The sequence below is a fragment of the Martes martes genome (genome assembly GCF_963455335.1).
Source record: "Martes martes genome assembly, chromosome: 7".
Lineage (NCBI taxonomy): Eukaryota > Metazoa > Chordata > Mammalia > Carnivora > Mustelidae > Martes > Martes martes.
The window spans coordinates 61,350,425-61,365,636 of NC_137894.1; the positions used below are offsets into that span (position 1 = coordinate 61,350,425).

General features: G+C 44.9%; 1 protein-coding gene across 2 annotated transcripts in view; it reads left to right on the forward strand.

The window, feature by feature from the left end:
- CAPN3 (calpain 3) overlaps positions 1-15,212 on the forward strand; it is a 45,705-nt gene that overhangs the window by 13,340 nt on the left and 17,153 nt on the right. Inside the window, exons 2-6 of one of the 2 annotated variants that reach the window (XM_080808694.1) lie at positions 7,702-7,771; positions 9,412-9,530; positions 11,307-11,440; positions 12,205-12,373; positions 13,212-13,355. In XM_080808694.1, the coding sequence (XP_080664820.1) occupies positions 7,702-7,771; positions 9,412-9,530; positions 11,307-11,440; positions 12,205-12,373; positions 13,212-13,355 (636 nt within the window). Of the gene's footprint in view, positions 1-7,701; positions 7,772-9,411; positions 9,531-11,306; positions 11,441-12,204; positions 12,374-13,211; positions 13,356-15,212 lie in introns of those variants that run through there. The other variant, XM_080808693.1, reaches the window with a different exon arrangement.

The window sequence follows — 15,212 nt, forward strand, 5'->3', positions numbered from 1 at the left end:
ACAGGAAGGTCCCTGCTGACCGGCCAGACTTCTCACAAAGCAATGTGATGCATCCACATTTAGGATTATGTGTTTTCTTGGAGAATTGCTTCCTTTCTCATTATGTGATACACCTCTTTATCTCTAATATTCTTTGTTATGAAGTCGGCTTCATCTGAAATTAATCCAGCTACTCCAGTTTCCCTTTGATGAGTGCTAGCATGGCATACCCTTCTCTAGCTCCCCAAGGCTTTACACTTAAAGGGAGTTTCTTGTAGACAACATACAGACAGGCCTCTTCTCTATCCACGCTCACAATCTCTATCTTTTCATTGGTGGATTTAGACCATTCATATTTAAGTGATTATGATACAGCTAGATTCCTATCTACCATGTTTGCAACTGTTTTCTACTTGTTACAGTTGTTCTTTGCTTCTCCTCTCCCCCCTCTTCTGCCTTTTTTAGTAATTTTTATTTTAAAGATTTTATTTATTTATTTGACAGACAGAGATCACAAGTAGGCAGAGAGGCAGGCAGAGAGAGAGAGGGGGAAGCAGGCTTCCTGCTGAGCAGAGAGCCCGATGCGGGGCTCGATCCCAGGACCCTGAGATCATGACCTGAGCTGAAGGCAGAGACTTTAACCCACTGAGCCACCCGGGCACCCCCCTTTTTAGTAATTTAATGTTCTACATGATTCCATTTTATCTCCTCTCTTAAGTGTATCGATTATACTTGTTTTAATGTTAGTGGTTATGCTATAGTTTCCAATATACATGTACAACTAATCTAATTCCACCTTCAAATAACACTATGCCATTGTATATGCAGTGTAACACTTTATCATAGAAAATGCCCAGTTCCTCCCTGGCTTCCCTTCATTCATTTCACCTATGCATATGCTATCATTACTCTACACACTGTTGTTGTTATTATTATTACTTTAAATAAAGTTATCTTTAGATTAAGAATAAGAAAAATACAAGTTTTATTCTACCTTCATTTATTCCTTCTCTGAGGCTCTTTCTTCCTTTCTTTATGTAGGTCCAGGTTTCTTACCTCTATCATTTTCCTTCTCCCTGAAACACTTCTTTTAACATGTCTTGCAAGACAAGTCCATTGGCAATGAATTCTCTCTGGTTTAGCTTGTCTGAGAAAGTATTTATTTCCCCTTCAGTATTTTTTTTTTAAGATTTTATTTATTTATTTGACAGACAGAGAGCACAAGTAGGCAGAGAGGCAGGCAGAGAGAGAGGAGGAAGCAGGCTCCCCGCTGAGCAAAGAGCCAGATGTGGGGCTCCATCCCAGGACCCTGAGATCATGACCTGAGCTGAAGGCAGAGGCTTAACCCACTGAGCCACCTGGGTGGTGCTCCTCTCCCTCAGTTTTGTAAGATAATTTCTTACATATAGAATTCAAGTTTGGTGGATTTTTCTTTCACCAATTTAAATATTTCAATCCAGGGTCAGCTGGGTGGCTCAGTCAGTTAAGCATCCTACTCCTGATCTCAATTCAGGTCTTGATCTCAGGATCAGGAGTTCAAGCCCCAGTGTGGAGCTTACTTAATAATTAATTAGTTAATTATTTTCAATCCAGTCTTTCTTGTGTGCACGGCTTCTGAAGAGATGTCTGCTGTAATTATTATCTTTGTTCCTCTATAGGAAAGGTATTTTTCCCCTCTTGGCTTCTTTCAACATTTTTTTGGTCTCTGATTATCTGCAGTTTGAATACAATATGCCTAAGTACAGTTTTGTGTTGTTGTATTTTGGTGGCACTTAAACCCTTTGATGTTCCTTGAGCTTCCTGAATCTGTGGTTTGGTATCTGTCATTAATTTTGTAAAGTTCGTGGCCACTGTTACTTCAGATATTTCTTCTGCTCTTTCTTTTCCTCTAGTATTTTGTTATGTATGTGTTACACCTTTTGAAGTTATCCCACAGTTTTTGAATGTTCTGCTTTGGTTTTTTGGGCTTTGGGATTTTCCATTATTTTTCCCTTTGCATTTCACTTTGGGATGTTCCTCTTGTCTCGCCTTCAGTCTTACTGCTTTTGCCCCCTTGTCTTTACCCAGTTTGTGGATGAGCCGATGAAATATATGTTATAGTGTTTTTTATTTACATCATTTCCTTTTGATTCTTTCTTCGTGTTTCCATCTCCCTGCTTATATTAACCCATCTTTTCTTGCACGTCATCTACTTTTTCCATTAGACTCCTTGACATACCCATCATCGTTATTATAATAATGATTCCTGCCTGGTAATTTCGACATCTGTGTCGTATCCTACACTAGTTCTGCTTTCTCTCTTCAGACTATTTTTGTTTGCCTTTTGGCATCCTTTGTAGTTTTTGCTGAAAGCCAGACAAGTTGTGTGCGGTAGTAAGAAATGAGATGGAGAAGCCTTTGGTGTGAAGATTTATGTTAGGCTGACTAGGAGTTGTGTGGTGTTTAATGCCTCCAATAACTGCAGGGACCAGACCTTCAAATTCCTCTAGTATTTTTGTTTTGCCCCTTGCCCCACCCTCCTCTTGCCTTTGGGCTTTCCTAAATCCTCCCCATCTGTGTTTGCACCTTGAAGCTCTTCAGCTCTGAGTGGCTGTTATTATACTGAAGCCCTGTTGATGGGGTGTTAAGGGGGGAGGAGAAGTGTTTCGTAATCTAATGACTAAATCTCCATCTTTGAATGGGCCTATGTGACCTTCATACACATTTCCCCATTGGTATAGCATTCTCCCCCACCCCTCTTTTTAGGTGAGAAAGGAAGGCTGGAGGGGCTGGAAGGGACTCAGTGTCCTTCCCCCAACTTAGATAAGACTCTGGAAAAGAGGGGCATCTTGGTGGGATTTTTGGCGGTAAAAACCATGAATGTGTGGGTGGGGTGAGGAGGACTGTTCCAAGTTTGACCTTAAGAAGTTTCTCACTCTCATGCTAGTTCACACTCAGCCTCCAGAAATTCATCAAAATACCAGTTAAGTGTTACCATCACTTTATGGCTTCAGCAGCTTCTGCTCTAGATAAGCACATCTCAGCTGTAAATTTCTAGTTTCACTTGTGTTCATATTTCAGGGTGGTGGATTGCCCTGCAATCTCAGTTCTCTGATGGGTCCAAGCAAAGATGCTGATTTTCAGTTTGTTCAGCTTTTTCTTGTGGTGAGGACAAGAGCAATGACTTCCAAGCTCTTCACATGTTGGAACTAAACCAGAAGTCCACATATATCTATTTTAGCCCACCCTTTTAAGTTTATGTTTCTATTTCTTTTATAATGCACAGTATATGTTAGGACAATCAATGTACACATATATAACTTAAAACCAGTAAGAATACTTACATAGGGTTGCAGGTTCAAAATATTTTACCAATGGAGGTAAACAATAAGTTTGGAGTCACTGTGCGAACCATGGTACCCAAGAACGGAGAAAATGGTCATCTTTTGCTCATTGCTGGGACTCCATCATTGACAGATTCAGTCTCCAGGCTAAATTATAACCAAAGGGAGAGCTAGAAATCTTCGGTCCCCAAGCTAAAATAACAGAGCTGGGACAATTTACCTGTTGTTCCTATCAGCCAACATAGGCAGGTCTTAAACCCTCTGGGGGATATTTATGCAGTGTTTTTAAGTAAGGAGAGAGGAAGAAGTAGGTGGTAGGGAGAGGGTATTTAGCCAAACCAAAGCTTGTATATGAATTAACCTTCAATAAGCTTGGCAACTGATCCTCACAGAACAGACATCTTTTATGAGGACAAACAGTTAAGATCCCCTAGGCTATGGGTTTCCCCGGAGGGCAGGCTGGATGATCTCCCATTTGTATTGTATCCTTAATTCCCCCAGCTCTGTACATACTTGGGGGCTCAATTCACGTTTGGTGAACCGTAGCTAAGGTAGTGTTGAAGGTAAATGTGGTATATTGGGGAATCTACTACTGTAAAAAAATGTAACTCCATTCTGATACCTGGACCTCCAAACAGATGATGAACTACCAGAGTAGTTAGTAGTTGCTGCTGCCTTTTCAAGTAGCCAGCCTGGAATTGGTGAAGCCAGCCTCTGAATGTATAGTCCCAAGGAGAGGAAGCTATACCTGTAACTACTAAAAAATGTAGTTACAAGTCTGGTGTTTGAGTCACTATATAATACAGTCCTTATAACGGGGGCAGAACATCCATTAGTCAAGGGTTTCAGCTGGCAAGTAGGAGAGGCCCAACTCAAACTAGCTTAACCAAAGAGAAAAAAAAATCTCATAGAATTTGAATGTTCAAGGGTGATGTTGGATTCAGACACACCTAAATCCAGCCCTCAAACCTTGTCATCAAGACACAGTCCCTAATAGCATCTATCTGTAGACCTATCATCTGTTTATCTATCTGTCATCACCTCCTTCCTCTCCCTCATCCCCATCTGTTCCCTCTGAGTTGGTTCTATGCTCAAGCAGACTAATTTTGCACAGGGCAGATGTGCCACTTGGCAGCTTCAGGCTGACATTCTGTCAGTTTAGCAACTCTAGCAGAAGAATGCACAGTTGACCCTAGTTTCTACCGCACAGGTCCACTTATACACGGATTTTTAAAAAATATATAAATCCAGTACAGCACTTTAAATGTATTTTCTCTCCCTTATGATTTTCTTAATATTTTCATCTTGTCTTATGTTATGGTTAGAATACAGTACAGAATACATATAATATACAAAATGTGTGTTAAGCGACTGTTTAGGTTATTGGTAAGGCTTCCAATCAAAAGTAGGCTACTGGTATTAAGCTTTTAGGGAGTCAAAAGTGATATGTGGATTTTTGATTGTGCAGGGGCCGATGCCTCCCGTCCCAGGGTAGATCAAGGGCCAACTGTATTTTTTTTTCTCTATACTTAGAACAAAAGCCTTAGCCTACCTCATTGGCCCAGATTTGATCACGTGCCCATCCCTGACCCAGTCACTGTCATTCACTAATTGCCCCAACTATTTAGCTAGAGCTGGGTGAAGTTGAAAGCTCACCAGAAGGTCCATTTGACTATGGACCTGTTCCCCAGTGAAAAGGTGAGGTACAATCCTGGAAGAAGGGAGTATTTTCCAAGGAAGCAAAATACTGGGGAGACCAAAAAAACATGTCTGCTATACCTTACTTGGCTTCTTTTAATTTAAGAGGAAGGAGTCTTGGGACACCTGGGCAACTCAGTTGGTTAAGTATCTGCCTCAGGTCATGATCCTGGGATCCTGGGATCCAGTCGAGCCTCTGGCTCCCAGCTCAGTGGGGTGTCTGCTTCTCCTTCTCCCTCAGCCCCTCCCCAACCCCACCGCATGGGCACGCTTTCTCTCAAGTACATAAAATGTTTGAAAAAAGAGAGAGAGAGAGAGAGAGGAAGGAGTCTTGTCTGGAATAATGAGTTTTATCTTTTCTTTGTGGGAAATGGTTTTTATTTTTATTTTTTTTTAAAGATTTTATTTACTTATTTGACAGAGATCACAAGTAGTCAGAGAGGCAGGCAGAGAGAGAAGAAGGGAAGCAGGCTCCCTGCTGAGCAGAGAGCCGGATGTGGGGCTCCATCCCAGGACCCTAGAATCATGACCTGAGCTGAATGAAGGCAGAGGCTTTAACCCACTGAGCCACCCAGGCGCCCCGGGAAATGGTTTTTAAAAACCACAGTCTGGGGACACCTGGCTGGCTCAGTCAGTAAAGCATGTGACTCCTGATCTCAGGGTTGTGGGCTCTACCCCCACACTGGGCAAGGACACTACTTAAAAAATAATAACAAAATCTTAAAAACAACAACCCCGCCCCCAAATCTGGATGTGATGTTCTCTTTATTACCAGATCGTTACTGCTTCTAATTTTGGGGGGGGATTTTTTTGGTGGGGGGTTGTTTAGTTTTTAATGCAGAGAGATAGGAAATATTTTCTTAGGGGAAAAAATAAATCATGAGTTATATTTATATATCTAATTCAACTCTAACATTGCAGAATTGTTACTTAAATTATTTGATATTACATATTTTCTTTTATGGTAAAAAAAATCTTGGTACCTAATGATATTAATATAAATTCTTATTTATCATATAGCATACATGTCAATGTTTTGAAATAATGACATTATTATTATTATTATTTCTTATGACTCATATTTCTTTATGGCTTGGGTTTTGACATTAGGATATATCCCAAAAGGAATAAAGAGTCAAAATACTAGATTTTAAGTCATTTGAAAGAATTCTTTTTATGTGCATGGTTATGTCACCAACTTGATATGCAGTTAGGCTCCTTTGCTTCAGTTTGCTTTCAGCTTTTACAGACTGTTTTTTTTTTTTTAATTTCCTTTCCTTCAATTTTGGCTTTTAATTTTTTTTAAGTAGAGTTCCATGCCCGACATGGGGCTTGAAGTCACCATCCTGAGATCAAGAGTAGCAACGCTCTACAGACTGAGCTAGCCAGGCAGAGCTTGGCTTTTCATTACGTGCAAATTTACTCGGTTCCTAAGTCAAAACTCTTTTCAGTTATATTCAGTTTTACTTCCATCACTATTCCCACCGCCTTATTCCCTCCTTCTCCCTACAGGTAACCTTTTTAGGAATTCTTGTTTGGGGTTTATCCTTCCAGTGTTTTAAGTTTCAGACGGGAGGTGCATGTGGTGTGATCTAAGCAAGACATTCCATCCAGTAGGAGGGAGAGATCCCCGAGCACAGGGAGCTTCAACTCACTCCTCACTCGGGTATATGGAGTTGTCATGATGGGGACGGGCGTGGGGAGAGAGACACGCACACACACACAAGGAGAGACAGAGAGAGGGAGGGCTGGGTCACAGAGATAGCAATACTTCTTCAAACTCTTCAAACTTCAAACTCTTCAAGCTTCTTCAAACAAACAAACAAAAAAAAATGGTGTTAAAACCAAAACAAAGAATCTACAATTATTTCAAGAATTTCCAAGTTAAAAAACAAAGCGTAAGACATAGAAGGAGAAACAAGAGCGCCCTCTGTTGGTCGCTTGTGGACTGCACATAATCTGTAGTAACCGGAAACTGCGGGCAGGGGTGCCTACTGGGTTAGCTTGAGTAAAGAAATGTACCCTTGGGGCGCTCTGATCCCAGCTCAGGGCTTGATCTCTCAGAGTCGTGAGTTCAAGCCCTGAGTTGGGCTCCACACTGGGTGTGGTGACGACTTAAAAGAAATGTACCCTCAACTGACCAAGAGACCTGCAAAGCCCACACCAAATTTACTCTGCTCTCTCCAGCTCTCGAGTCCTATAGACCCTGGGATATATGCTGACTCTAAATAGCTATGTTACCACTTCTTGACCAGAAAGGTCTTTATTTTCCTTCCTGCACTTATTTTCCTGGCATAGAAGAAAAAAAAAGAAAGAAAGAAAGAAAGAAAAAGCAACAGCCATGCTTTCTGTTGTCCCTTCCAAAAATGTGGCAGTAATGACACTGCCCTCTCAAGGTATATCCTTACACAGATTGTATGTCAGTGTGTGGGAACAATGTAGAACAGTGGGAAAAGGAGGCATGTTTCTGGCTTCCACCACTTACTAGCTGTGTGTCCTTGGGCAAGTTCCTTAACCTCTCTGAGGCCTGGTTTCCTTATCTGAAAAATAAGAATGATGGAGTCCAATTCACAGGCTGTTTCTGGGGGCTTATCTGAGTGGTGTACACAATGGTTCTGATGTGGGATGTCAGTACAACCTTACGTAATGGGCCTCACTAAACAATAGCTCCTACTACTGTCATTTCCTTTCTGTTTCACAGGAAATTTGTGAGAACCCACGATTTATCATTGGTGGAGCCAACAGAACTGACATCTGTCAAGGAGATCTAGGTAGGCAAGTCCCCTGGGGTCACTGGTCATTTTCCAGCCAAACAATCAAGGGGTGATTAGGTTTGGTCCCTTTACAGGAGGAACTTTTACAGCAAAGGGACAATAAAGGTGTAGTCCTTTACAGGAAGTAAAGGGACAGTAAACTGGTTTTGGTCTTAAAGCATTTGGGGGAGGAGATTTTTAGAACACTACTTCATGCCCTTGTATCTGTGTGCCGGTGATGCCTTCATTTACTTTCTGTTCCTTCCACATCCCTCATCAGTTCTTTGCCTCATGTCATGGGAGATAGGCCTCCCTAGAGTCTCAAGGCCATTTGCACACCCCACTCTGCAAGAAAAAAGCCTTGCTTCTAACTGTACCCACTCCCTTAAAAGAGAGCTCTGAAACTGTCTGCATGCCAAGCACGTCCCTGGAATCTGTATGGAATCTGTTTGCACACAGAAAATGCACCTGTAACCCAAACTCTTGTTGAAATTGCCCCAGCAGTGCTCCATATGAAAGGAGTCTCCATACAGATGACATTTGTCATGGGGGTACACGTCCAGGGTTCTATCTCGGTGGTTAGCTTGGCTCTTCCACCAGACCTTCCTCTCATGAAGTAGTCTCTTCAGTGTGGACCGCAGGAAAGCTCTGTGAGGCAAAGTTGGAGACAACATCAACAGACATAGTTTACAACTTGAGGGGAAAGAGCATCCAAGACCCAGTGGAACGAATTTGGCTTATTTGGCCCCAGAAAGAGAGGTTGAAGAGGTTTTCAGTATCTGGGTTCCTGCACTTCGGGGAAGGCTGCCTACAAAGCCCTGGGCGAGCTCATAGTCTGGACCTTCTAACAGAAAATGTTTCAAAGGGGAGGCTTGCTTCTCCTGGGGGGGGAGCAGGATAGGGTGGGGAGGACGGCTTCTGACAATTCTTGGTCTCCCCTCTGCAGGCTCAAGGATGCCTTCATGTCCACACAGCAAAACAAGGGCCTTGGGGAACTTAGCCCAGCCTCCCTAGAGGGCATCTCTGTGACTGTCAGTGTACCAGGCACCCCCTGGGTGCTCGCTGTCTCTCACACACACACTCTCATTCTCTCTCTCTCTCTCTCTCACACACACACACACACACACAGCAAAATGACTATATACCATACTCTGCCAGAAAGGAAGTTCAGGGAATAAGAGATTGTCCCCATCTCCTTCCACTGTGAGCAATATATTCATGCCACCTATAAACTTGTTGCCGGGCAGCTGCCTAACAGACTTTCCTTCCAGTACCAGGGGGCTTGGCTGGTGGCCCTCAGATGCCCAGGCTCCACCCCGAGGGGGGAAATGCACTCCCATTGCAAAGATTTCATACAGGTGTTAGGAAGAATGACCCAATGTTGACCTACTGCTCTGTCTTCCTTGAGGTCCAAAAAGGAAGTGAGCTTGTATTACAGATGGAGGAATTGCCTACAACCTTCAGGCAAACCAGTCAGAAGTCAGAAGTTACCCTGACCATATTGCCCAGGGACTGGTAGCCAGCTGCTCTGGGTGGACACTTCTGGAAGCAGGACAGTGAACACTAAGTGAACTCATTTGGCGGAGATGTAGAAACGTCAGCTGGAATCGGGTCTTTCTCTTTCCTGGAGGTGACCTCTGCCCTGTGCTTGCCTGCAGGGGACTGCTGGTTTCTCGCAGCTATTGCTTGCCTGACCCTGAATGAGCGCCTGCTTTTCCGAGTCATACCCCACGATCAGAGTTTCACCGAGAACTACGCAGGGATCTTCCACTTCCAGGTGAGGGAACTGGAGTGTAGTTGAGAGGGCCAGCTGCCATCCACACACCCCCACACCCCTACCCCAGCCTCCTGGCCTTGACTTCCCAGCAGCTTCAGGAAAGTTTCCACCCACCCTCGCAGCCTTGGCTGTGGGCAGTGATCCCTTAAGGCCTCAGGCCTGGGAGGAAGCAGTTGTTTACTCTGCCCCTAAGCCCATCCCTCCTCCCACCCCCCACCTTCCGCTATGGCCCAGAAAGGCAGGAAGACATCCTGTTTGCTGGGCTGTGGATCTATTTTTGCCTCTAGCTGCTGGCTGCTGTGTTGTTACCCACAGTCCTTCTCAAGTAGGTCCCTAAGATACTAGCATTGGGAATTTGTAGGGCCCGTCAGTTCACAAAGGGAGAGCCCTGCGCCCTGCCTGACTATGGCTCCTTTCCTTGTTGCCCTTGAAGGCAGGTCTGTATGAAGTCTTGTACTCACCTTTTCTAGGCCCTGGAAGGAAAGTCTGGTCAGTCTGGGCACAGGCTTCTGGCTCAGCCTGTAAATGAGTCTTTCGTTTCCAGACTCAATTAAACCACTGGAAATTTTCTAGATCCAGATTGTCCTGTCAGAGTGCCAAAACCTGGTGCTGACCCAGAACTGAAGTGAGTTCCACATGTTGGGATCTAGCAGAGTCTGGGGTTCTGAGGCATCGATCTGTTTCCAGCCCCGGAAGCTCCTAATGGCCCAGAGCCAATCCGAGCATCCCTTGACGTTCCTCCTGATCTTATACATCAGCACTGAAGGCCTCAGAAAACGCCTCTGATCAGGTTCAGTCCTGCTGCCCCTCCCCACCCCCCCACCCCGAGCATGGGTAAAGCAGCCAGGACCCCATTTTTGTTTCCTTCCTGGACCATCAAGCTGCCAGTTTCCCTCTAATATTTAAAAGGTCTTATGACTCAAGGGCTGTATATATAAAGACCAGGTGGATTTTTGCTCTCTTTTCAATAAGGGAGAAAATGTCATTAAAGGAAATTAAACCCTATTTGGCCTTCTTCAGTTAAAATTGATTTGTTCAAGAAAGAACAACATCCAGGAACACCTGGGCGGCTCAGTCAGTTAAGTGACCAACTCTTGATTTCGGCTCAGGTCATGATCTCAGGGCCATGAGATTGAGCCCCGTGTCTTTGCACTCAGCATGGAGTGTGCTTCAGATTCTCTTCCTCTCCCTCCAGCTCGTGATCTATCTCAAATAAATAAATAAAACTTTAAAAGAAAAAACAAAACATCCAGAACTGGAATTATTAGACAATGTTCCTGTTATAGCCAGAGTATATTCCGGGGCACTTCCCTCTTCCCTGTCAATCTTTCTTCTTGAGCAGCAATTTCTACCTTGTGTGTCATCAAGAAATCTATAATCAATATGTCACCTTCACCTAGACCAGTAGTTCTGAACCCTGACTGCACATTAAAGTCAGCTAAGATACCTAAACTATAATACGTAGACCCAGGAGAGCAGGAGAATGAAAATCTCAAGTCCTCAGATATGCATGGAGCACCTACCATCCCCAGGACTGGGCTGAACTGTGTGGAAGAGATAAAGCGGTATGTAGCCCACTTTCTGCTCTCAAGAATCTCACAGTCCAGTTAGAGAAGGATGCACACACCCTAAACCCAAGAGTATGGACAAGCACCAAGAGGCTAAACAGAAGGAATGGGGCTGCTTGCCAAAGAGACTCAAGGGAACATTGGAGTAGAGATACTTTTCCCAAAGGTGATCTGACGATGTGCCACTCTCCTTGATGCTTTTGTGTAGTTCTGGCGCTACGGAGACTGGGTGGATGTGGTTATTGATGACTGCCTGCCAACTTACAACAACCAACTGGTTTTCACCAAATCCAACCACCGCAATGAATTCTGGAGTGCTTTGCTGGAGAAGGCTTATGCTAAGTAAGGCAATGCTCAAGGATGTGAGGCAGGACTAGAGGTGGGGGGTGGGGCGGCTGTAAAACCCAGCCCAAAGTCTTGTCACAAGAGGAGGCATTGTGTGTGTGTGTGTGTGTGTGTGTGTGTGTGTGTGTGTGTGTGTTGTGTGTGTTCAACTGTGACCCAGAGTCCGAGACGATCGGGTCCAGGCAGCAATGGCTGTAACTAAACATGTTATATTTAAGGATAGAATGAAGTCATGTATAGAAGATCTTTAGATTCAGCCTCCTATCATGAGCACTTTAATTCTGCCTTCAGAATTAAAGGTTGGTGTTGCAAGTCTTGGATCTGAGCATTGTATCTCTGAAGCTCACATCCCAGGGTCTGGCTTGGCTCAACCTCCTGATCTTGTAGTATATGAATAAAGTCATGTTGCTCTCACCTTGGAAGCTCCACCCCAGCTATTACTAATGGATCTAATGGAACCCTTCCTTAGGGTTTAGAATATGGTGGAAAGAGAACTACCAGGAAGTGGGAATAGCTGTGGGTTCCAGTCCCAGTGCTTCTGGGTCTCTGGTGCCTTGGGTAAGCCACTTAGCCTTTGGAGCACAGTTTCTACAACGTGAAGAAAGGGAATCACAGTATTTATCCCATTAGCTTACAGAGTTGTTGGGGAATTAGACAAGAAGACAGCACAGGACCTGAGAGTAAAGTCCTGGTGGCATGGCTCCCGGGTCATGTCTCCTGAAACGCTGTGACCTGGGACTGGTCTTCATTCTCTCTCCAAGGCTTCACGGTTCCTATGAGGCTCTGAAAGGTGGGAACACTACAGAGGCCATGGAGGACTTCACAGGAGGGGTGACCGAGTTTTTTGAGATCAAGGATGCTCCCAGAGACATGTACAAGATCATGAAGAAAGCCATCGAGAGAGGCTCCCTCATGGGCTGCTCCATTGATGTAAGTCTGGGGTGTGGGGTGCAGGGTGGGGAGCAGCCAAGATGCAGGAAGCCAGTCATGTGATGTAGAGCAGAGTAGGGCTTTCCTCTGGGACCGGGTGGATGTTTTGTTTTAGGAAGCAGGAACTGGCTCTCAACTTTGAAAATTTCTCAGGGAAGAAGTGTCTCTGGGGATTTTCACCAAAGACAGGGGGCAAAGACATTTCAAGCCCGGGACTTGAGGTAGAAATGGGTCCAGAGGCTTGTGTCAGCATGGGCTTCCTGCAGTCAGTGCTGCTCAGCCCCAGCATGGCCCAATTAAGCTGACCACATACATGGTTCTGGACCAGAGCCCACCATTCCCTAAGACAGCCTCCTAGTCACTGAGCTTTGGGACGTGAGCTTTGTGTTGTCACCTGGGAGAAGCTTGGCCAGCAGGCACCGTCTCAGTGCAGTGGAGTGGTGTGAACCGAGACTGGGGCCAAGGGGAAGGAGATGGTAGACTGGCCAGGCCTTCTGGCCAGGAGACACACCTACCCTGGGGCCAGTTTAGTGCGTAATAGTCTTGGCACTTTCCATCGCTGAGGAAGGGGCGCAAACAGAATTCCTGAATTTCCTTCCTTTCCCCATACTCCAGATGGGTCCAAAAGCATGGGAAGATCAGCTAGCCTTAAGCACCCATAGATGAACATTTTCTTTCTGTATCACTTTTCTCCATCTTGTCTCCATTCACACCGTTTATCTCTCCTCTTTTCCTTGTCTGTCCCCTTCCTTCATTCTGTCTCCTTCCCTTTCTGTCGCCCTCCCTTGTTTGCTCTCGCTCCTTCTCCTGGACTGTCCCTGTCCCCACTGGGCCTCAGGATGGCACAAACATGACCTATGGAACCTCTCCTTCTGGACTGAAAATGGGGGAGTTGATTGCACGGATGGTGAGGAATATGGATAACTCGCAGCTCAGGGACTCAGACCTCCTCCCCAGAGGCTCAGAGGACAGACCGACCCGGGTGTGTACACCTCCAATTGTCGGGACTGACCACCCCTCCGACATGCATGACCGGGGCCTCCTGGTGTTAGACTCCCCTCAACAGACAGTGCCTCGCACACTGACCTCTGCATGGGCCTCCCAAGGGTCTGGGTTGGAATATCTTGCCCTCTCCAAGGCTCCTGAAGAAGGTGGGAGAGACCGGATTTGGAGGGAATGTCTGTGGGAGCTCCTTCCTATCCTGCGGTCCTGGCAGTTTCTCTGATAACAAATTAACAAGTAGAAATACAAGAGAGACTTCACGTATTTTAAAATACTTCTCTTCTTCTAATTCATTCATTTGTTCATTCAACACATATTTATTGAGCTCCTAGTGAGTGCCAGACACTCTTCTAGTAAACAAACAAAATAGTTTTTGTTCACTAGAACAGTCTCTTCCCTCATGGAGCTTATATTCAAGTACTTTCGGAATAATGCATGTTCACTGAAGACTGCTGACTGAGCCGTACAGAAAAGAACAGAGGAAAAATTAACCTACATTCTCTCCCATCTAAAGGTAGTAACTCTTAAGTATTTAGTAAACATCCATCTAGGATTTTTCTTTGCATACAGTTCATCTAAATGTTTATTTTTAAAATCTCATAGTCTATGTACCTCTTTGCGGTTAGGCTTTGTTCAGTTAGCCTTATGTTCTTAATGTGCCAATATGAATTATATTGTTAATGTGTCTCCTAAGACATTTTTTAGTGGCCGCACAGTATGCCAACATACCAATAAGTTATAGTTTATTAACCCCATACCCTATTATTGGAAAATGGGATTGTTTCCCTTTCTTGTATTGGCTATTATTTTTTAATTATTTTTATTAACATATAATGTATTATTTGTTTCAGGGGTACAGGTCTGTGAATCGTCAGGCTTACACACTTCACAGCACTCACCATAGCACATACCTTCCCCAATGTCCATAACCCAGCCATCCTCTCCCTACCCTCCCACTCTCAGCAACCTTCAGTTTGTTTTGTGAGGTTAAGAGTCTCTTATGGTTTGTCTCCCTCCCGATCCCATCTTGAATGCTATTGTGAACATCTTATGAGATACGTCTTTGTGTGTGTCGTGATGATCCTTTGGGACAGACTGCCAGTGGAGGTGTGCATAAGTAATGCCAATGGAGTCGTTTCAGGTGGTTTCCCAGGTCTACACGTGAGGGACGTGTGGATCACCTGCCCTATCCCTTTCTGTTCAGCGTGGTCTGGGTCATGTAAGGACTGAGATGTGGAAGAGGCTAAGTGCCAAAAAGCTCAGGCTCCATCCACATCCCTGAACTTGAAAAGGCTCACGATTTGCACCTCCCAGAGCTCATGTGAAGCCACAGAGAAACGGTCTAGGGCTCCCTGGGCATTGGAGATCCTACCCTCTGCCAAGCATTCTTGGGGCTGCCCCTTGGGGATTTCTGAAAATGGAAGAGCTTCCCCTGCCCCCTTAGGCTGAGTCGTGTCTGAGCAGGACTTGCTTCTGGCCTCTTCCAGATTCCCTCCCTGGATGCTGTGACTCTTGATTTCTTGAGTATCATGTTCTTGGTGGGTCTGGAGGAAGTGAGGGGATATACAGAAAGGAGGTTTGACCTATATGTTTCATCTAACCTCTTTTCTCACTTCCTTTCTCTGCTGGGAAGAGTCAGCTCTGGGTGGGCTCAGGACAGCCTCCATCTGTCCCTGTTTCTTTTTTTGAAGACCCCAAGAGATCCAGAAACGAGGGGCAGGGATCGTCTCACCTACCTCGACATTGTCCCACCCTCACATGGATCTCTGATGGTCAGAACGGACCTTTTTGGGGCAATCGGCTTGAGGGAAACCACTCTTCTGGGCTATGTCTTCTT